The sequence below is a fragment of the Myripristis murdjan genome, chromosome 12 (assembly GCF_902150065.1).
Source record: "Myripristis murdjan chromosome 12, fMyrMur1.1, whole genome shotgun sequence".
Lineage (NCBI taxonomy): Eukaryota > Metazoa > Chordata > Actinopteri > Holocentriformes > Holocentridae > Myripristis > Myripristis murdjan.
Window position 1 is genome coordinate 15,553,483 of NC_043991.1, and position 23,518 is coordinate 15,577,000.

At 40.6% G+C, this 23,518-nt stretch overlaps 2 protein-coding genes across 3 annotated transcripts in view; one reads left to right on the forward strand and one right to left on the reverse strand.

The window, feature by feature from the left end:
* LOC115368994 (secretory carrier-associated membrane protein 1) lies at positions 1-16,173 on the forward strand. Its single transcript, XM_030065478.1, has 9 exons — positions 1-276; positions 6,279-6,356; positions 7,828-7,935; positions 8,454-8,565; positions 9,550-9,678; positions 11,736-11,895; positions 12,009-12,110; positions 12,569-12,686; positions 12,824-16,173. Exons 1-9 carry the CDS (start codon positions 220-222, stop codon positions 12,971-12,973), a joined length of 1,014 nt encoding a protein of 337 aa, XP_029921338.1. The 5' UTR covers positions 1-219; the 3' UTR covers positions 12,974-16,173.
* Positions 16,174-20,778: 4,605 nt separating this feature from the next.
* lhfpl2a (LHFPL tetraspan subfamily member 2a) overlaps positions 20,779-23,518 on the reverse strand; it is a 41,348-nt gene continuing 38,608 nt past the window's right edge. For both annotated transcript variants that reach the window (XM_030065565.1, XM_030065566.1), the window contains one exon: positions 20,779-22,102. In XM_030065565.1, the coding sequence (XP_029921425.1) occupies positions 21,846-22,102 (257 nt within the window). In that variant the 3' untranslated portion in view covers positions 20,779-21,845. The remainder of the gene's footprint in view (positions 22,103-23,518) is intronic.

A 23,518-nucleotide genomic window follows, 5' to 3' on the forward strand; every position in this document is an offset into this window, starting at 1 on the left:
GAAGTCTGGCGTTCCGTTGATCTCCGGTCGACTCGCCGCTAGTGATATGTCTGTTGACATATAACATCTTTGTACACAGGCAGAGTCCACACTCGACTTCACCTCCGACTGTACCACTCCTCACCTCTGCTACAAAAACAAGTCGTTGTGTTGAAGTAGCCATACATTTGGTGATTCCTGTAAGTTTTCAAACAGAGACGAAACAACTCCCGACCCAGAATGTCAGATTTCGACAGCAACCCGTTCGCGGACCCGGACTTCAGCAATCCTTTCCAGGTAGCTAGCTCCTTAGCGTCAGCTGCTGCTCTAACCGCTGTTAACCCACCGAGGCTGGCTAGCTGAGCCGTGTTAGTCAGCTCGGTCTCTGGCTACTTGTAGTTTAGTACTAACAGCTGGCTAACACATTGTCATTCAAGGCTTGTGACTGTCACTTGTTGTTCCTCCTGGTCATCTCCGGACTGGAGTGACACATGACATGTAACGCTAGCGCAAATTGAATGTACCAACAGTGTTGTGGATGTTTGTGCTAGCTTGAGTGGTGATGTTACAAGGCTGGAGGGGACGGCATCTTTGCCTGTTGTTTCTCAATTTGATGTTGTTACACCTTCTAATCCAACGTTATTTATAGAAAGGACAAGCTTGACGTCTTAAAAATAATAAACCTTAATGGAATAGCCCGAGGCAGAAACGTTAGCCTGCTGTTTGTGTGTTGTGTTGATTTTTCTGCCTTGGTTAAATACTGTACCATTTATACACACAACAGGTAGATACAATAGATTTACTCCGTGCAAGTGTCAAACTTACATTTAATGAACGTGGTGAACTTTATGTCAGCTGTCCTAGGTGGTAATGAGTGAAAAACAAAATCCAGAGGGAATTCCTCAAGGGATAGTTATTTTGATTTTGTTGTTAAAACAAGGGCTGCACGATATGGACAACATTTCATACCTCGATATTTATGCGAAATATCTCGATAGCGATACAATGACTATGGGTTTACACCTATTTGAAAATTTAAGTGTAGTAGCAATGGAAATTAGGCGTTCTTTAAAAAAAAAAAAAAAAAAAAAAACAGCATAGTAATACCAGATGGTTGTAGAAAATGCAGTTACTTCACAAAGTATTTTAATGATCATAGCAGACTAATCACTGTCTAACCCTAACCCTATCCCATATAATTTGTTTCTGAGATACTGATATAACTCATGTCCTTATCTAGATAATGATATGATAACGATATCTCGTTCAGCCCTAGTTAAAACCTAACAGGAACACGTCAGCCTCTGCTTTTATACAAGGCTACTGATATCATGGAAACACTCAGCAGTTTCACCAGATAAAACGCACATGTTGCCATCATCACACCCTATGCACCTAGTCTCAAAGAAAACAAATGAAGTCATGTTCCACATTTTTGGGGATATGTGAAACTTTGCTGCTTTCATCATGCATACTTTGGCTTTACTTAGGCCTGTATCTGTTGGCAGTCAGTATCACACTTGATGGACAACATGCATCTGCTGGTCTTCTTCTGTAGCCCGGGAGTGTCTGCCCTTTTTATTGAGAAAGATGTTTAATATTATTCTCTGACTCACACACACAGATACACTGAGCATATTAGCAGCGTGGAGCTAATTGTAAGTATAATTAGGCTGAAATAGGCTAGAGAACGCCCTAGTATGTGGAAGGCTTATGCTGCCACAAGGATAAGAAACCAGTCACAAAGAAAACAAACCTTTTTCTGAGAGAGGCTTTGATCAGAAACTTGTGCAGGTGTTCCATCAATGTTCTTACCTCCTGCTAATAATGAATTAGCACACTGCAGTGCACATACCGTATATACATGCTGTGGTAAAACATTTATTTAATTGTTATGGCAATATTTTATCATTCCATGCCAGCATCTTTCGTCATCTGTGTAAATGCAAATGAGTGATGTGACTGCATAAACCGCATGAAAAGTTAATTATTCAAGGAGCTGTGTTAACATTCTGCAGTATGATTAGCTCTGCCCTGCTGTCCTGGCAATTTTCTGTTTGTTGGCTTATACTTTTGCCCAAGGCCTAATGGAGCTTCACGCCCATCTCCGAGCTATCTTAAATAGTTCATGAAATCATATGGTGCTGTCATGGCGACAGGTGGTGCTAGGATCCCTGCTGGCTACTTTTCCCTCTACATTTCATCACTCCCAGTCATGCATCAGACAGTTTATTCTGTTTCGGCCTATTTCTCAGGATGTGGGCTAATTACAGAAATGAGGCTGCCATAGCTTGAGTTGATAGGAAGCAGCGTACATTCTCTAGTTTCAGTAGCAGACAAAAATCAGTATGAGGGAGCGCAGCCAGAGACAGTAGAAAGCACTGACTCCAGCTGGTTTCCATCCTGCAGTGTGTTGTGCACCGCGACGTCACCTTCAAAAACAGTACAGGAAGCAAAATGTTGAGATCTTGGATATGATACAGCCAGGTAGTGAGATAATCGATTTATGGATAAAGAATAGGAATTCAAAAGGCAGAGACCAACCTTTTGTAAAGGCAGACTATGTAGTTCCAAAGGGGAAGGCACCCCACCTTGTTATGATGTGGTCAAGAATGATGAATGTTACTCAATTCTCAAAAGATTAGAACTTATAATTGGGTGGCTTTTTTCATGCTCTTTGTGACCTCCCCTAAAATCTAGTGTGAGAAGTTGGTTGCAGTCTCTGCATTTAACAATCTAAGTAAATCCCAAACACATTCAGTGTTGTTGAGCTGTGGACACAGGGGCTCTAAGAGCCCCCGCAGCTTCTTTGTTCAATAAGTATGTCTTGATCTTCTTAGCAGTGTGTTTGGGTTCATTATCCTGCTCTAGAAACCAATCAAGCACTTTCTAAAGGTTATTGTTTGATTCATAAAGATTTCTTTTATGTATTAGTATTCATGATGCCTTTAGTCAAAATCAAATCACCAACTCTAAGTGTGCTAAACATCCCCAAACTTGCATTGATCCTCCACCAGGCTGATTATTTTATACGTGCCTCACAGACTGTTTCACTGCTCCAGCTGGTGTACATACTGCCTTCTGTTACTTGCAGAGATCTCAGATTTTATACTTTGTGTCCTGGTGCAAATTTTCATCTCAGTTTTCTTCTCTCTTGTGGCTTTTTGAGAGATACACATCCTCTCAGATGCAAAGCAATGAATTGTCCACCCACAAGGATCAACACAAATGCTTGTGGATTTTTTCAATTTTTTTTCAAATTTCGAATCCCCCCTTATCTATCAAAGATGAAAAATTTTAATATCTTACGTGTAATCTCACCAGAGATATCTCCTTTAAAAATTTTAGATGCATCTTAGAAAACACACCTTAGCAAGGCAGTTAAGATATGTTGGGGCACGTTTTTGTGTGAATGTTGGTGTTGCCTTTGATGGAAAAGTTTGGTACACAATGCCAGCGGCACTTTGGGGAACACTTTTTGTTGGGAGGAAACAGATGTAGGCTAACTTGTTGTTTTTAAGATTAGAAGAACCACTTTGATGTTATTGTTAGTGTTGGATGCTTTTGTATAATTTTCTGCTGGATATGTTTCCTGCTTTATTGTTTGACACCAAGAAGTAATCTGTACTGAGTGACAGGTATTAGACAGGTAATTGAATGAATAAAAGGGCCCACTCTGACTTTTGCACAGCATTGTGCATGGCCATATGCCAAGAAATATGCTGAAATTTGTTTTGCTTGTTTTTCACATAAACATGCAACAGGTGGTGGACAAGAATTATTGACCATATGATTTCTAACATCGTATCTCTAGATTTGAGGTTCACAATCTTGCACGTAATGAGTAGGAATATTTTGTTTTTGCCTGTACAATAGGGCAGCATTAAAGATTAAACACAACATACGCTGAAATATTTATGACCCTGGTCTGGTGACAAGAAGCAGCCCTTGTGTTCGCTCTAGAGAAAGAGATACTCCCAGAATTTTCAGTCAGGGAGACGGCACAAACTCTAAACTGGAACTGGACTGAGATAGCTCGCCTGGAATACACAGATTGGATATTAATCCTAATTAGGATCTTAAACGGAACTAGTCTGTGACTTAAACTGATGATGGTAAGCTTACTCCTACAAAACGTTAACGCTAATGAATGCCTGCATTTTGCATTAACGTTGCTTACACAGAAAGGTAGGAAATAGTGAACGTTACACATTTGAAAATTAAAATTTGTTCTGTTACACAATGTAATGTAGCCTGTAGTTAGGTACATGCCATAAGTAAACAGAGCTGCACTCCAGTGTTACTGCCAGTCACTGCTGAAATATAACCTCCCAGTGTCATGTGGGCACATTCGCTGTCTGAATTTTTTGCTGTCATGTTATTTTTCAGTTTGTGTTAGGGATGCACTGATTGTATTTTTCTTGGCCGATGACGATTTTTCTTCAAGCCTGACCCGCTGATACCAATTTTCTTTTCTGCACAATTTTTTTTTTTGAGCAAGGTGATGACAGGGCTCCACACTAGCTTTTTTTCACCACCATCCAGGAGCCATTCCGAAAAACAATTGTAACCATGTTGAAGGAAAGTGTAAACCGAGCACTGTTTTTGTTACTTTGTTATTGTCGTCGATAGTGTACCTGGCATAAAAAAATTAAAATGATTAGGAAATAAATTGTCATATTTTATTTAAATATTTGCCGCAATAAAAAAAAAATCTTGCCATTTGTAGTGTTAATTATGTACTATAGAGTTAGGAAGTTAAACAAGTCATAATTTCTTCTCTTATATCTATTTCACATTGCCATTAAAATGTAAATAAATTTCTCCTTAAAGCAGTTTATGTATTTTTCGCGGGTCTCGCACATCAGTGAGCAAAGGGGACAGCCAGTGATTACTAACATTAACAGTAAGAGAAGAGATACTCAGTTGTAGTCAGTGACCGGTATGGAAAACATTGGTTGTAGCTGCTGTAGATATGCAGTCGATCCAATTTGTCATTTTCTAATTAATAGGCAAAAATGTAAAGCTGTTGAAACATTGTTTGAATTCAAATGGATCCCAACCTGCACATTTTTTAACTGTTGAGCTTCAACAAATGTAACCATCTGGCAAATCTTGCGCCTGATATCGGCGCAAGATAATACAGTCGACTCTGGTCAGATCTGCCGGTTCCAGTCTGAGCCGATTTGGGGTAAAATCATCCGGTTCCGATCTCAGGCAAATCGATCTGTGCATCCCTAATTTGTATTCTGTGTGCACCAGGCGGTGAAACTTGCTGTGCGTTCACTAGCCTGAACAAGGTTGTTTAAATGTGCTTGCCTTGACAACAATGCATATCAAGAATGTGGTTCAGGGATGGAAAAGCTTTTATCCTTAGCACAGCATACCAGCAGAGTACAAAGACTGCCTTCTTATTTCTGTCTTTTGTTCTAGCAGCCGGAGGCAGTCACCATCTCTCTGAAACTCACAGACCTGGCTATTCATAGACTCCTCGCCATGAAAATTATTGGAATCATCCTGTCTTTGCCAATGTTGAATTATAGGCTTGTTGCTTTTTGTATAAAGAGTGTTGTTGGGCCCCAAGCTCAATGTTGGATCTAGTGGGTGGCACGGGTGGCAGCTGTCACCTTAAAAAAAAAAAAAGGCCATGCCACCACAGCTGCTATATAATAATGTATAGATAACATTAATCAAAAAGGATTGATTTGGAAGAGATTTGTCAGTTGGAGGTAGTTTTGCAGGGTACATAGCATGTTTGGATTAGTATGTATCATAATGCAAATTATATAAGTGCACAGCATTCTTTGAGAAACCCTTAGTGATTCTGTTACTAAAGGGAACAGCAGCAACTCTTGGATTCATTGCAATTTGATCTTTCGGTAGAGAGTTTCTCTGAGGAGTGTGTCTGTTTCATTGAGGGGATTTCTTGTGAGGAGCTTGAGCCAGCTGTTATTATTATTGGACCTCCAATTTAAATCATGTAAACTCATTTACATTAAGGTTTCCTGATCTACCCTGCCAAAACCCTTTTGCCAGCCCATGTAAAGATTTCTAGATCCTCCCCTCTGTCTCTGAGCTGGCAGAATAAAGGAGGAATTCGTTTCCTTCCTACTGGCCATTTTTCTGTGTGAGTGAATTTACTGCTTATGCCGTTGGAAGAAGTACTATATGCAGAAGATAGACATACCAAGATTGTGCTGTTCTTATCATGATCTTCACCCTAGAAAGTCATGCTACAGATATTAGTCTTTTTTTTTTTTTTTTTTTTTACTATTGACTTTTTTCATCTCTGTTTACAGGATCCATCAGTGACACAAGTAACACACACTGTTCCTCCAGCATTGGAGGAGTACAATCCCTTCACAGATGCCAAACCAGTGAGTGTTGTCTCTGATAATCACATTTACTCCAGAGGAAGAGAACTCAAACTTCAAATAGATTAATCTTCCAATTCAGAGGATTGATTTGGCTACAATGCATCACTATTTTGATTGAACTGCAGCCTGTACGAAGTTTTGCTGTGTCTGCATGACTTGCACGACACGATAGCAATGAGAATAGAGAAGAAGAGAGAAGAGAGTATGGTTAATGAAAAACTGAGTTAAATGGAAAGAGTCTCTGGGCATGGCATTAAAGTCCCAGCATTCATTGATCCTGCATCACAGATGGCACATGTAAAATGAGCAAGTAACTGAGTTTAATAATTATACTGAGGGGCCAGCCCAAAAAAGATGAAAAAGTGTGCCTTTCTCTCAAAACACACAAATGACAAACTGCAGTTTATTGTTGAGCTCTGGCTCCTAATTTTTTGAATGCAGTTTGTTAGTAGCTGTGCAGGACCTAAGAAATGTGTGATTTGGCAAATTACCCTTATAACCAAATGTATTTGGTGAAAATTTGTGCCACCAGACAATTAAATTTGAATTTGTATTTGTAATTGTTATGTGAGCCTTGAGATTGTTTGATGGCAAAAACAGGAAAAATAATAAGAATTATCCTTGTAGGTGATGATTTCCCACAAACACTGCACTGCCCAGACATTTTTATAGAGCAGAAAAGTAGCTGTTGACACTCACATCACCAAAGCACAGATCATCAAAACAATTTACATTTGTGGAAGACCCAACAAAAGTTAGCTCAGTGAGTAAAAAGTGTGGAATTGACGAACTAATGATGTTTTTTCTGAATCAAAAAATGCATATTACGTTGTGGCCATTTATCACAGAGCAGTGGTACATTACTCCTGTGGCTGAAAACCATAGAGAATCAGTTGCAGACTGCGTACAAACCAAGGACCTGATCGTCCTCAGGCAGCCACACCACCACACCAGCTGGGATGTAGACTGCTGCTTGATTCAGCTGCCAAAGGCTCCTTGCAGCACCGATGCAGTTTAATATGCTGCCTGTGTTTGTGTGCAAGCCCATTTATTGTCCAAAAAAAATATTTTTCACTCGTTCGTAAGTCAAAACATATATTCAAAAAAATGGCAAAACTCAAATATTTCGGTCTGTTTTCCTCTTTCCTTTCAAGGCTTCTGTATATTCAAGCTGGGTTTTTTTTATTCAGTTTCAGATTCCAGCGTGTAATTGTGCTGCATTTTACCTAAAAACTCATTTAGTTGTGTGGTGGCAGAAAAATCTCACCTCAAATAAACATGGTCTTTGATCAAATAGAACATCCTGTAAAGCTTTGTTAGCTCTAAGAGTGCAAACCTGTTCAAGCTTTGTTTAATCTGCAGTTGTGCATTAAATTGTCTTTGGCTCCAGAGCATTGTGATTATTGTTACTGTTGTTCCTAATATTTCCAAATGTTTGAGGTTATTCTAAGTGTGTATGTGCTCTGCGTAGACACTACCGGGTGTGGTGCCCAGGACGGCGGGACCCACCATCAACACACAGCCGGCCATTATGAAACCCACAGAGGAGCCTCCAGCCTACTCGCAGTCTCAGACGCAGGTACTGTTGACTAAACTTCTCCACATAAGACACGTGGAAAGCCAGAAGACCGCTCTCTGCTGCAGTTCTTGTTTTCTGTGTGTGTATGCGAGTCCAGCACCACCAGCAGAGAATCTGACAGCTACTGGAGACAGAAAATTATTAATTAACATGATTGCTGGTTGCATGTGGACAGCAACTCTCTGGAGGGCCATTTCTAGTGTGGAGGAGGGACAGAGAGTTTGAGGGAAATAACTTGCAATGGCATATTTTGTCTATATGCAGGCTTTTTGGACAGCTGCTGGCTCTAAATAGCTGTTGTGATTTCCCTCGCTTGGCTGGTGCTACTCCATAGAGAATTAAATTTATCTCAGAAGTGGAAACTGAGAATTACTATTCACACTCATGTAGAGAGAGAGTCAACCAGTGAGGCGACAAAGCAGCTGACCAAATGGTTGGACACACCTCACACACTTCTGTACGTTTATCACAGAGATGAAAGTCTTTTTCTGTGTGTGTGTGTGTGTGTGTGTGTGTAGGAGCAGACGCGAGCAGCCACTGAGCTGCTGAGGAGACAGGAGGAGCTGGAGAAGAAGGCTGCAGAGCTGGACCGTCGAGAGAGGGAAATGCAGTCACTCAGTGCCTCAGGAGGTCAGCGGCATACACACAACAGCTACAGATAGTTACTCTCAAAATGAAGTGTCCAGTATCCACAGTGGTATTGTTACTAGAGTGTCTTAAAATGTCTTTACATTTAGTTTTATAAATAATAGGCCTTGAGTCATTAGTCTTAAATTGAATTTTATGAGACATTGATGTCAACATAAACATTTTTTGTAATTTCATTTATCTTTTTTCCTGAGTCTACTTCTTTTGCCTCAGAGTTAACATTTTTGGTATTGTAAGTCTCTTAGCCTGCTGAACCTAATTCTGCTGTTACACTGACCTGCTACCCTCACCTTCTGGGAACTCCCCTGCCATAATGTAGTTGTTGCCTTTATTTCTACAGTGAATAAGAAAAAGATGATGCTTCCAAAACATATTAGTTAATTTTGTTAAAATAGCTGCCGTGGTTAAAACAGCTCCCAAAAAACATATTGTCGCCAATGCAAAAAATGGCCTCTTCCTTTGACATTCCACAATAAAAGCCTTGAACATACACACTGTTTGATTGGTAATTCAAAGTTACTGAATTCACTCTTAATCATTTCACCAAAATGCAAAAGTAAGGAAATAGCTTACTAATGTGTTAATGTATGTATATATATATATATATATATATATATATATATATATTTATATGTGGAGGAAAAAAGCACAGTAATGAGAGACTTGCGATTGCTGTAGTTGAACAAATGTTATTGCCCACATTGACAGACCAGTTGATACAAGGTCATTCATTGTTTGTTATTTTATGAACGAAAGTCTTTATTTGAATTATCTCTTGGCCTTTCTGTTTATATGTTTGTGTGTTTGTTTGTTTGTTTGTTTGTGTGTTTTTTTTAGTGAAATACAATAAAAAATTTCATTGTTTGAAATGTGAGAAGTTTGAGAGAAATTGAGATTTTATGTTTTTCGGCCATATGGCCAGCCCTAGTTTTATTTATTCACAAGCACGATGTGTTTTCTTCTCAGGCAGGAAAAACAACTGGCCTCCACTCCCAGAGAACTTCCCCGTGGGCCCGTGTTTCTACCACGACATCACAGTGGACATCCCAGTCGAGTTTCAGAAGACAGTGAAGATCATGTATTACCTCTGGATGCGTGAGTGCTTCTTTCAGACTGACCGTTAATATTGAAGTCTGTTTGTCATGACTCAGTGTTTGTCCTGGGGCAGTGAATTAACCCTCAATGAAGTCTAAACCATATTTTGCAAACTGCCAAAAATTGCCCTTTTTCCTTCTGTTTTGCACTTTCTTAATGTTGCAACACGTAACAGTGAATTTACACCACAGGATTTCCTGCTCCCACAGTTGTTGCAATATTCAGAAAAATTACTGGAGAAATTGTTGAAATAATAAAAAATGTAGAAGAGTTACAAAATTTGGTCACACCCCATTTGGATAGTCTAATGTTGGTACTCAGCTTCCTGTATGTGTCATTGTAATGTGTGTCAAGTAATACTGAATACAGCTGTGTGAGAAGAAGAAAAACTTATAGATGTTCAGTGTCTTGGTTTGGGTTAATTTTATGGTTAGGTTTAGGGCTTGACATATGAAACAAAAGATCGTGTTTTTTGTAACAACCAAGCGATTACGCTTTCGATTATAGTTAATGGCACAAATGGCCCGGCCCCATCTGAGCGTTTGCCTGTACAGTCAGTCAGTCAGATCTACAGATTAAGCTGTTTTGAATGTTCAAAGTCCAGTGACAAAATGTGAACGTTATATAAACTTAACTGTCAACCTCCTCACAGTACAAATTACTTTGATTGTCAGAGGCCCAGTATGTACTCAGATTCAGAACCTGATCTTGCTGAGATCAGTGTTAAGTATCATTCAGGCTTGTGTCTGCATGTAGGCAGACCTTCACTGAGTAAGGTCTGCCTTACTGCTGGTTTATTCAGTTTTTTGGTCAGTTATTTTATTGTTATTTTGATAATTATACTATTACATTGTATCGCCTTGTGCTAGCTCTGTTTTCCTGACTGGGTTATAATAAAACAATAAATATTTAAACCAGCAGTGCAAATGTTGCTCTATTACAGCACATTGTGAATTTCTTTATTATATTATTTTTATATTATGATAATTGGTAAAGTTTGTTCATAACAGTCATATACAGATCCATATTACACTTAGTGAAAAGTAAATACCATATGCGCTTGCCCACAGTTAGTCCAAATCATCCTTCTCGCTCTTGTTCATTTGTCTAAGCTCTACCCTCAAGCATCTCACTCATGTGAATATGTAGTTTGTTTTATGGATGATTGCCTCAAAGAAGAACAGAATTTGTTTTATCTACAAACTCCTTTATGAACAGGAGAGTGGCTGTCGTGCCTCCCTCCTCAACCTCAACAGCTCAGTTTTAATAGTGTTAAAAATTGCAATACATGTCTGAAGTTCAGTGAATGAATGGATTTTCAGTGGAATTTCTGCAGCCACATGACAAGGGCACATGGTGAGGACATGTGCTCCAATAATGTGACTTGGTCAGATGATTGGCTACAAGGTTGGGTTAGACCCACATACTACAAGATGACATCTTTCCCTCTCTCATTCCCTCCTCTGTCCACTGATCATGGTGCGATTTTTTTTTTTTTTTTTTGTAAACCATTTTTTTACATCAAGCCAACATCACATAATTTGCAACCTCATGTAGAGAAGGTTTTTGAGCACATTTAAACTCATGCAACTGTCCTGCCAGCAATTCTCCCTCAGCTCTGGTATGTGGGCCAGCAGGGTAATGTCATATTTCACTCTGTGGTGTAAAATTGTGGCCTCTCAGCTATACAAACCCTCTGTTACTGTTAGATGTGTCTGTACAGTGCTTATAACCATGCATTTATTATTATAACCCCCAAGGAAGAGTGGTTATGCTAAATTATTAAATTGTGTGAGTGTGTTTCTGTTCCTGCTCCTCCTACGCAGCAATGCTTGTTGAAATATTAAGTGGCAATGTTTCCTCTTCTTCCACTCTAAACTTCATTAATCTGACTTGGCAAGACACTGGACACTGACGCACTGGCCGGGATCCTTTACAAACAGCCAGCCTCGAGCCTACTTTCCATGCTGCATGACTTGCACAGTGACCTGCCAAGGGTACCACGCTGCCCCACTTTCACTAAACCTCCACTCCTCTTTCTGCTGAATCCCCCTCAGTTCACTCCGGGACGCTGATTGCCAACATGTTTGGCTGCCTGGCCTGGTTCTGTGTGGATGCATCACGAGGGGTGGACTTTGGTTTGTCCATGCTGTGGTTCATGCTCTTCACACCCTGCTCTTTTGTCTGTTGGTACAGGCCGCTTTATGGAGCATTCAGGTAAACAAACACACACACATACAGACACAGACACAGATATTTACCTTGGGCTTACAAACAGTTGTGTATAACCTTTGTGGTAATCTTGCCCTCTTGTTTCTCTCTTCCTGCAGGAGTGACAGCTCGTTCAGGTTTTTTGTTTTCTTCTTCGTGTACATCTGTCAGTTCGGCATTTATGTTCTCCAGTCCATTGGCATCACTGGTTGGGGGGCCAGGTGAGACAGCGTGACCAGAATTTCTCAGCTACAGCATATACAAACAAACATTTTTGGACATAGCAGTGTCCGTATGACTTAGTGTGTCATAGGGCTGGGCGATAAATCGATTACTTACTCTGGTTAAATCTTAAGGCTTGTTTTGGGACTAGGATTTCCATAAATGTCCTTTAAACCTGCAGTAAAAAAGTGTCAAAGTTTAAAATGTAACTATAAGGAATTCCAATGGCAGGAAAACAAGGAGGTCATTTGTACCAATTTATTTTGCGGTCAAAAAAATCTGTCATATTTGTCTTCTTTCAGATATTGCTTAAAATACTGATAATATCCAGCCAGTATTGTGTGAGCTGAGATGAGCTATCTGCTCATAAAGATATAGTATTGGAATATTTGGATATTTGTAATCAACTTATGTGTGTTATTTCACAGTGTGATCTTACTGACTTTGTTGTCCTTAGTGGATGGATCTCAGCTTTGACTGGCCTGAATCATAACATCCCAGTTGGCATTATAATGATCCTCATTGCTGCTCTCTTTACCTCACTGGCTGTCCTGTCACTCATTATGTTCAAAAAGGTGAGCTGCATTCAAAAAAATTAGAAGAAATTCAAAAGTGCTCCCACATAAGTCTGGTTAATCTTTATTTATCTCTTTGCCCTATTGCCCTTCTTTCTTCTCACCCATCCTTAATCTCTCTTTTCCATCTCCTTCAGGTCCACGGGATGTATCGCACCACTGGTGCCAGCTTTGAGAAGGCCCAGCAGGAGTTCGCCACAGGCGTCATGTCCAACAAAACAGTCCAGACGGCGGCTGCTAATGCAGCCTCCACTGCTGCCCAAAGAACCTTCAAAGAACAGATCTGATTGGCTCAGAGAGCCCACCCATCTCTCCGTACGGTCCACTGCCCCTGCTCTGCTCACAGTGCGACACCCAGCTTCCAATGAGCCAGCTGCCCTGTTTGAAACACAGAAAGAAATCCCAGCCTTCTGAAAAGATGTAAGAGGTTTTTGTGAAAGCACTATAGTTGGCACCTTGCTTCTGCCCACCCAGTCACAAGTGATTTATAATCTCAGTCGGACTGAGAGGGTGAAAGTTGGGAGCATTCAGACAGGGCCTTGGCTCTCTCTTACTCTCGTACCCAGTGGCCTCTGCACTTCTCCACCCATCCCAGAAACATTACGCGCTCGTGACTGACTCTCGGACCCCTCACCTACACTGCACTCCTACCAGCGTGCTCGACTTTGTTTTCTGTGTGTGTGTATCTGTTTGTGTCTGTGTGCCTTTATGAATGTCTATATCAGCGTGAAGCCTGTCTGTCCTGGGCAGACAAGACAGAAACGTATTCCATGTAGCTGAACCAAGTCCGAAACGGCCTGGGCTTTTCCCAGACCGTTTTAGGCATTCTCACTGTACTCGTGTAGTAACCATCAACATTTCCTCCTCTGTGTATCAGTGTTTGTTGTTTGATTTTATTAATGTAATCACTACTTTTTTGTTAAGAATTAGGCTTAATTATTGCACAATGGGAAGTCACCTTGTTAGTGATGCCTACCGGTATATCATCTTATAGTTGTCGATTTATGTACATTTAACAGCATTCTCACCTTTACTGTTATCTTAACTTCATCTTGTAGAGGAGCTTGTTAAATGAGAATAAGACTCCTCCTGATGCTGCCCCCTGGTGGAGCTGTTTGGTGTTGTCACAGATGAATGCTGTGCATTCTAGTACAGGGCCTTCCTTTGTGTTCTTTTATGTTCTTTTTTTCTTCTTTCTCTTCTTCTTTACTCAGATTTGGGTTTCACCAGGTGTGTAGTCTTACTTCCTCAAGTTAGCTTTCAAGTATTTGTTGCTTGAAGTGTTTTGCCTTTAAAGATCTACATGTCCTTCATTGTGAAATAATGCCAAGTTGCACCTTAATCTAGACATTACATTTTTCTGTATGCACACTGCAGTTGGTGCGTATTAAGACAGTCATTTACAATGGTCTCCTGCACATAAGTGAAGATGCGGAATACATACAGGCGCCTTTGTGATAGCCCAGCAAAGTTTTCATACATGGCCGATCTTTGCATCATGTAAAGAATTTCTCCTCTATCAGCGGTTGTCAAAGTGGGAGGCAGGCCTCCCAGGAGCACACCAAACAGTTTATTAATTATCACAAGGAACCTTGCCGTACAGGACTAAATATCTTTTTATTCGTTTAAAGAGAGTTGAAAGTGCTGTGTAATTTTACGAACTGAGGGTCATCTCTTTTTATGTATCTGTGTGCAGTAATGTTGAACAGCAATATTTGGCTTTCTTAGTTCAATTGTTTGATGTCTGTGGGACCAAATGGTTGCTACGTGATCCCATAGATATCCAGGAATGGAGTGCTACTGGGTGAGGGGGCTGAGGGGAGGCCCACAGTCTGACTTTGAAAACCCCTGCCCTACATCACTGATTGTCCACTAGGGCTAAACGATAAAAAAGAAATCCATATTGCCATTCATTTTACAGATAATCTAATTGCGATATGATTCACAGTTTTAGTAGGAATGATAACTTGGCGTTATAATTTTTATTTCTAATTAAAAAGCTATTAAAATGATTTTTGCTGTGGCCTTACATCTTGAAAATACAATTTGTAGGCCAGAGCATCTCTGTAGCATCGTAATATTTTATTTACAACAATGGTCAGCTCCTGCGATTTGGATATTGCACTCGGCCAAATTGCAATTTCGATATATATTACAACATATCGATTAAGTGTTCAGCCCTAAGGTCCACTATTAAATACAGTTGCATGTTTGTGCTGTTTCTAATTTTTGAAGAGAAAGTGCAAGTTGTCTCCAGCCTGTCTTGGGTAATGGAGATTTACCTCAGTTTTACTCAGGATATACTCTTCACTTGCATGACAAGGAAAAACACAACACAAGCTCTCTTGGTGAAAATTAGAAAAAGACTAGCTTCTGTTTTGAAAACATATGCCCTTGCAACAGAAAATGACTTCTAGGATTACAACAATGGTCAGTAATACGGACTTGCCGACTGCTGGTAATTGCTTGTTTATTCGTAAACTGGCCGTTTGAGGGATTGGCTGTCACCGAACTTGAACGAGACCACAAACCAGTGCTTCACTTGTGGAGACTGGATTGTTTGTGTAAATCGGTCTGTCTTAAGTCATCCAAATCTTGAAATGCATTCTACCTGCTGTAATTTCTTTGAATGTGTCTTTTTGAATATGTGACTTGTATGTTGTGGCTCTTCAACGTGAGCTGCAAAGAGTGTGAGAGTATGAGAGTGCATAATCACACCGTGTGTTGGTTTCATGTTCGAGCCAGATAAGCCTGCGTACGCATGTGTCTTTTGTGAGTGTAAATAGAGGGGATTGGGCCTTTTCATCTATTTACCAGTCTTAATGTGTGTGCAGGGCAGAGTTTGGCTGTGGGTCTGGGATCCTTTTGACTAATTGAACTCTTCCATTGAGGCTTTCTGCAAGATACCTGTGTTGTGCTCTTTGCTCACTTGCCTTTCTTGATTTTATACTGACTTGATTTAGACCAAGTAGTACCTTACCGTGCGTGCGTGCGTGTGTGTGTGCGTGTGTGTTTATGCAAGTTTTTAGGTTTAAGACTTGTCCTGCTGCTGTTTGAAAGTGATTCCTGATGAATGGTACCTACTAAAATTGTCTGCTACTTTGACTTGCCCCCCTCCCTCCCAAAAAAAAAAAAAAAAAACATGTTAAATATGAGAAAGGCAGTAGACTGCAATGCAATGTGAACTGTGTTGTAGATGGACTGTGGCTTTAAGCTGTGCTTTGTAATCAGTAACGTGGTATGTGGTAGTAACACTGAGAATGACATTCAATTTTTTTTCATACTCATCTCTGACAATGAGCATTTCTGAAATTATTTAAAAGACATTAAGGGATGTTTGTATATTTTGTAAAATGTACAGCTGGTCAGGTATTGCTCTGGCTGTCAGTGTACTTTTAAGATGCACTCTGGTTTCTCCTTCAGTCGCATGCTGAGTGGTTAGAGTTTTGTATATTTATTGTATTAACACTTAATAAAAGTCTTCTTCCTTAAGTAGTATATGCTTTTTTCTTGACATATGAAGTTATGCTCATATTGGTACTTATGTGTGTTATGTTAAAAATCCATGTATAATTAGATAATCTCAGGATTTCCATATATTTCTTTTTCCCGTTTTGTTACCTGATTAACAACAGAAATTAGTGTATTTTTTGTGTTGAATGACAGATACGTTCACTGTCCAGCAATCCTGCACCAGCAGCTGAAAGCCAGAGGAGGGCAGCAGTAATCAAAGTATGCCAGATCATATTTACTCATCGTTCACTTTCCAACATTTCCATTCAAGTAATCAGCCAGTCCTCATATTTAGAATGATGTCAAATCAGTGGGAGAACAAGCTTAAAGTATTAGTTTGTGAACATTTTAATGAACCCATCATCAGTTGTGCAAGGCTCAGAGTTACTAAGAACCGACAACACATAAAATTTTGGTTTCCTTAGAACATGCTAGAAGGAATCACCATTTAAACGAAATAAGACAGACTAAAAGGGTCATTTTTAATGAGATCGACGGCAGGAGCAATCAGGAGGAAGGTCACACTCTGAAACTTGAAACTTTGTTGTGTTTTCCTGTCGAATGCTTTCACTAAACATAGTTTTGGTTGTTTAACATCTTATTTAATCTGATTAGGAAGTGAATAATCATTGTGAGTATACATCACAGGCATAAGGTGTTAGAGAAACTTGAAAATGCAGCTTGAAAAGTGCTTGGATTTGATTTAAGAAAAGGTGTAGGAACCCTGTGAAAAGACTTTTCCTGTTAAACAGAAGATGGCCGGTGTGTGAGGGTCATTTCATCATCGCAAAGCCACATGAGAGCCGATGGAGTGATGGAAAAGTCGTCACAGGGAAAGGAGAGCCAGGCATCTGGTTGTAACAGTGCAGGTCAAGAGGTGCACTTGAGTTAAAAGGGTTTCAGCTCCTTTGTACGCCAACATCAAGGTTATGAGTTTTGTGACCAGCGGGTGCCAGTGGAGAGTATACAGAGAATTTAAAAACTGAATACATAAATCCAGAGAGAAAATGACCACATCTTAAGAGATATTGACTGCTTGTTTGGTCCCTGTAAGTCCCCTGAAGGTAACTCTTGTTATGATTTGATTCTATGCAAAGAAAACTGCACTGAATTGAATTGACCAGGTCTCGGCCTTGAACTTAATTATGTAAAAAGACTGGTATTACTTTAGAAACAGTTCCAGCTGAGATAAACAACTTCACTGAATGAACCAAAGGAATCAAAGTAATGCCACGGAAATGAATCACACTGCTGACTGGACAAGATCTTTCCCTTTCAGAGATTATTCATTAATTGTCGTTGCTTTTTGAATAAGTTTTTGCCGGACTGGTCATAATGGCAGATCTGTGAAAGGTGACTTGTGTGTGAGTTTCCTGATATAATCCAGACTAACATTATCAACCGGCTGCTGGAAACAGAGCAGGGATATTCACAGTAAGGTGAGGCATCACTGGAATCCCTCTTGAAGTTGGGCGTGCAGACGCCTGATACTCTCTTTCTTAATGAAGGTCAGAATCATCAATCACAGGACCTGAACATTTTTGTGTAATCAATCATTTCTTTGACTATAACTGCATATGTAGCCCACCCCGCATGTGTTTTTTGTAGCTGGAATATACTATATGTTTACCTTTTGCTTTTAAAATAGCCATTGCAATCATAAGACTACTATGTTACTGTGATATAATTCAGGAAAAACTTAACCTATGACAATGTAGCATTGAGCAATCACTCATGCTGCAATGGATCAAGCGTACAGACATTTCATATTTGATTAAACCATCCTCAGCTAATGTTCTTTTGTTGCAGTACAGTGCCACAGAAAGCTTTTGATAGTGGTTGAAACAACAGTCTAAAGGCCTAATTGAGCAGCAGCAGTGTTAAGTAGCACTTTCTCTTGCAACTAGGCAGACATGGAGTGTTTGCAGAGGTAGTTCAACATGCACAATCAGATGTAGGGCTGTTGTAGGTCAAGTGCAGCTTAGTCTTGGCACAAACAAACTTACAAGAAAATAAAGCAAAGCAACACCCTTACAAGAGAAGGAAACTGGTTGCGGACCAAATCCACTGCCAGCAGGAAGGGGCACAGACTCAGGGAGGTGTTTTTGTTTTCAAAACCCTTTCATATTTTTTTGGCAGTGTGTGAAAGCAAATTGTGGCACAGCTCCGGTCAGTTCCTTCTTATTTGTTGTCTTTCATGATCTTTCCATAAGTGTCAGTTTGTCTCTTCATAACTGTCACTACATGAATTAAGTTGTATCATTTTCCAGTAGACAGGATTTGATGTAACTGTCTATTGCGCCATTTAGGGAGATTGCTTGTGCAAAATGGGATTTTAGAAAAAATGAGTGTGTACAGGAAAAGGATATATGTAATTGTTGAAATCAAGTGACCCGGCACACACATGCATGGAACTGTTCAGACTTAATCCTCAGCCTCAGCAACAATTAGTGATGTGTCAGCTGATGGCTCTGGCTCCAAACTGCCTACTCAGCAGATACGATGTTGAAAAATACATTTGTGTGTCTTGGAAGACTGAAACTGGATTTTCAATGACGTTTGGTAAAGAAAAAGAATGACACCCGCTGAAGTTTTTGTGGGTATGAGCCAAATGCCTTTTCCAGGTAAAATGACTGAACACAGGCTGACTTCTGAACTCAAAATTACAATCATCTTCAAATGAAGAAATCAAGCTATGAAGGAACTGGCTGAGTCAGAGCAGGCGAGAAATGACCTAATTTTAGAGGAATTTCTCAATGGTAGTAAAACTGAACAGATCCTTGGACTCGGACAGCCTGTTGATTTTCAGATTCCACGTTGCAAAAATTATTTTAACTTTAAGGAAAATGGTTCAGATGTGACTATAAATTAATCAGTGCCTTGCTAAAAGGTACTTCAGTATGGCAGTTAGGTAGTCTCAGAGGGAGGTGAGTGTTGCTTCTTCTCTTTTCTCACCCACATCATTTTCCAGCAGGCCTGGCATTAAGACCGGGGACCTTCCAGTCACAAGTCTGCTCCTCTAACCTCTTGCCTGCAGCTGTGGTCAGTTCAACTCCCCTGGCAGATAGAATAATAACATTTCACTTAAGCTAATAAATCTCCAGTTCGACGAATATTAGTAACGATAGCTCCTCATAAGCCATTATTATCTTGGTTATGATTGGCAGATCAGATGTCTAGCGGCACGCCAAAGGTTTGTTGTGACAAAAAAGCATAAGATTTATAATTCTATGTGACTTAGTTCTGTAAATAATACCTGAAATTAAGCTATTTCCGACTGTTACCAACACTTCTCATACACACTGTTATTTTAAGAGCTGTGGAATGGTTCATTTGAATAAGGGGGAGTTATAAGCTGCTTTTTTCCATTGGTTCCTTTAGTAGTAGTTATGCAAAGGTTATTTTTTGCTATGCAGATGCAGTGTTTGAATACATGTTTCAGCTCTCAGAACACACTAAACACTGCAGAACAAAAAACCATGGGGTGACTAGCTCTAGCAATACACAGTCATTTGAATCAAAAAATGATCTTATATTTTGCTATTCACGTCCTCAGTTTGAACCAAACATGCACATATACAGTATACCATCAAAACGCTCAACAGCTGATGCTGAATCCAAGTCCTATCCAGAGTGAAGCAATCTGATTGGTAGGTTTGATATGATAACTGTCGCAAGCCAAGAAGTCACCTTCACGTGATGCAAAGTCAATGAAGAGGGATGAACTGCTTCCCTCCCGGCGTGGACGGGACTTAATTACCCTCTGTCTCCATAAATAAACCGCCCAGTGGACGTGCCCCCCTTCAACTCTGCACAATGCCAGTGAGGAGCAGCACCCTGAGTTCAGAGGTCGACTTGTGTTCAAGTCATTAGGGGGTTTGTACTTACTGTCATCTTATCACCATGTGGAACCCAGCCTTAAAGGGATACCACCTCTCAGCTCAGTGTGGACAGATACAGAAATGAGGCAAAAACTAAAAATCTTTTTCTTGTTGTCACTCGTTCTCACCTTTTCTGTGAAAGAAAAACAAAATTGAGAGCCCCTGGATGTCTGCTGCAGCACTTCTCAGCTTGTAAGATTTGTCTGTGTCTAATCTGGTAGTCATCAGTTGTTGTGATTGGTTTGTGTGCGCTGGTGGAAGAAGAGAGCATTGTGCCAGAAGCTTCGCTGTGGTCCGCATGGAGGGAGGTACATGTAGGGAGTGACTCATTATGGTGTGCTCACACTCACACACACACACACACAGACACACACGCCTTTACGGAGAGAAGTTGAAAATAAAATGGTGTGTGTGTGTGCGGGGGGAGTGAACAAATAAAAGAGATGTGAATTGTAGGATTATCAATTTTAAAATATGGTTCTAATTTGCTTTCTGAGGTATCCACACACACAGAGTTCAGTTCTGCATTAGTGGAAAAACTGATCTGCCTGGAAAACTTAGCCGCCCCCACCTCGCAGGCCAAACCGAGGTCCCAATACCAAACGCCATCCTCCACTTGCTACTGTGTATGTTCATGTCTCCTCCTCCCCTTCCCCGCTGGATAAGAACTGAAACCAGGCAGCATTCTCGTTTTTCTTTCTCCTTCTCTTTATTGATTTGGCAGAAACAAATTGGGATAGATAGGACACTATCTATGACTGAACAGACTCCAGTTCTGACTAGAGCCTCAAGAACAAGGACCCTCCCTGAAACCAGACACTAACAACAATTACAATAATAATAATAATAATAACAATACTTCATATGCGTGTCCTCATCACTCAGTCCATGTCTTTGTGCACAGATTACAGGATGTCTGCTGAACGAGGACCAGACAGAGAGCCGATCATTTTAAAGTTTCGGTTAAAATGAAGCTGAACTGATTTTTTTTTTTTTCAGTATTTTGCAAAAATGGAGGAAAATACATATCTCACACATAAAAACACACACCACAGACTCTCTCTTTGATTTCATGCAGTCCATGTGAAGCATCATCGGTGAGGTGTTTTCCATCAATACATTTCAAGGGTCAGCAAACACATTAGTCATTCAAATGACAGTACATTCTGTAAGCTTTAAAGGACAGCCACTCTGAGCTAAGGTCATTTCTGTGAGTAGTTTATTTTTACTGATTAGTGGTTCCCTTGTAGAGCTATTACTCACACCTGGAAAACAGGTAGAAAACTAAATCCAGGTTTGCTGGTCGTGGTCTGGTGATAAAAAAAACAATACACCAGTGTTTTAAGGCAAGAGTGACATCATCAGTCCAGCCTGGATGAAGCTGACCTTCATTCTCTGATCATTATTATGTACAGTATATATACACACACTTATTTACAAAACATGTGGCAACAGACAAAGCCTCACTGGGCATCCACATGATTAACATGAATACAATAACACAGAAACAGCACCTCTAGTGGCAGAAAGACAAAGTACACACACGCACACACTGAGAAAAAGCTTGGCACTTGTAGATTTCTCCCACATCAACACAATACATAGTCAAAGAGAGTCAGTCTTAGTGGTAAACAATGCAGGAGCCTCCTATTCACTGGTTGGCCCCAAGGGAGAGGACAGGAGAGCAGCAGTTGGTCTTTCTTGGCCCCTCTGTCTCTCTCTCCTCCTTCTTTTCTTTTCCACACTTGACAAAAGTGATTGAGCCTCAGAGGAGGCAGATCAGGCTCTTGCCTTCCTCGATCTCCTCCTGGACTTTGTCACTGGATGTGGCGATCTCAGCCTGCGCGGAGAAGATTGCACAGATGAAGGTGAGCACGGTGCCACCCATGGCAGTGTAGAAGGCCCAGCCCATGGAGCACAGCCCGGCCCGGTATGGAGCTGCATCGGGTCCACAGTACAGCTGTACCTTGTCTGAACCCCAGCCAGCTGGGTACAGCATCAGCCCCAGGATCAGAAACAGACCTGCAAGCAAACAAACAGGGTGCTTTAATACAATGGCAAACTGTATAAAAAGCCACAAGATGTGGCAAGAAGTGTAATTCATATTCCTTTAAGGAATGCTTCACCCATAATGCATAATTTTTCTATCAAGTGCTCAAACTGTGCTGCTTTCAGTCGCTGAAGATGAAAGTTTTACCCAGAAGCCTTTATGGTAAACTTATATTCCAAAATCCCCAGTACAATGGGGAAAAAATTAGGTCCACAATTTTACAATTTTAGAACAGCAAAACGCTATCAAAAGGTTGTTTAAAAAGCTCACACTCCTCATGCTTTATAATCCAAGGTATGGAGGCGTATGCTCAATACTTCCCAAAAATATGTTTTTGTTCAAATCTCGCTGCAAAGACCACTTCTGCAAATCCTCCCATGCGCGGTGGTCATGAAGTGTGCATGCACAAGCGTGTCCATCCAAGCCACTCATCCACTGAAATGTATGCATTTGTGTGCACATGTTAAAATAATGGACCTGGGGCGCCCCAGTTGCTCACCTGCACCAGGGCTCAGCTCAAAACATCTCGGTCCCAATAACAGACCAATTTTTGCCAGTGGATCAGAGATTGTTCACATTTTGGGAGTATAAGTTTAAAATGAGGCATTACTTTGCAGGACATGGTAAGCAGGCCCACTTGTTACAAAAATTATTTATTATGGGTGAAGTATCCCTTTTAGTGAAGTTTGAGGGAAATCATGACTGGGGCAAATTATCTTTGTGAACACCACTATTCTCTGGTGCAAAAACATTTCCTGTCAAAGTACCACATTGGCATTCTAAGCATCCCCTTAGTACAAAAAAATGTTACACTAGGCAAAAATGATTTCCTGACTGTCGTTTGAAACGTGACTGAAGACAATCATAACACTAACACTTTTAGTATGGTAACTCCCAGGGCAGGAAAAACAGACCCAAACTTGAATCTTAACAAACAAGTCTAAGCCCAAGTCCATGGCAGACGGGTCAGTGGACTACGGAGCAGGCAGAACAACAGGAAAAGGTAGCTGGAGATGTTTCCCTCAGCCACTGACTGACCCTCCAGCATCCTGTGTCTCTGCTGAAGGACAGGGTCACCTCCTCTGTGACCCACTTCCAGCCCCACGCTGACTCGACTTCAACACCTCCACACTCTTCCTCTCAGAGATAAAACCTGCAGTATCATTTACGAGCAGCAGCCTGTGAAATAATTCTTAAATTATGAGCTATGATATAAATTTCAGGCTCACTCACATTCATTACCACTGTTTGCAAAGCCTTTCCCTGGACATCTTGACACAGATTGCAAAGAGCTGTTTACCGTCCCACTGACCCAGACTAAAATCCGGTCCAGTATTATTTCCCTCTCACTCTATTTCCAGTCTCCCCTCTGTCGGGGGAGTGGATCA

Coding starts and splice junctions, on each gene's coding strand:
- LOC115368994 (XM_030065478.1), top strand. CDS start 220: ATGTCAGATTTCGACAGCAACCCGTTCGCGGACCCGGACTTCAGCAAT. Junction 11,896..12,008: donor CCGCTTTATGGAGCATTCAG/GTAAACAAACAC, acceptor CTCTTCCTGCAG/GAGTGACAGCTCGTTCAGGT. Junction 12,111..12,568: donor ATCACTGGTTGGGGGGCCAG/GTGAGACAGCGT, acceptor TGTTGTCCTTAG/TGGATGGATCTCAGCTTTGA.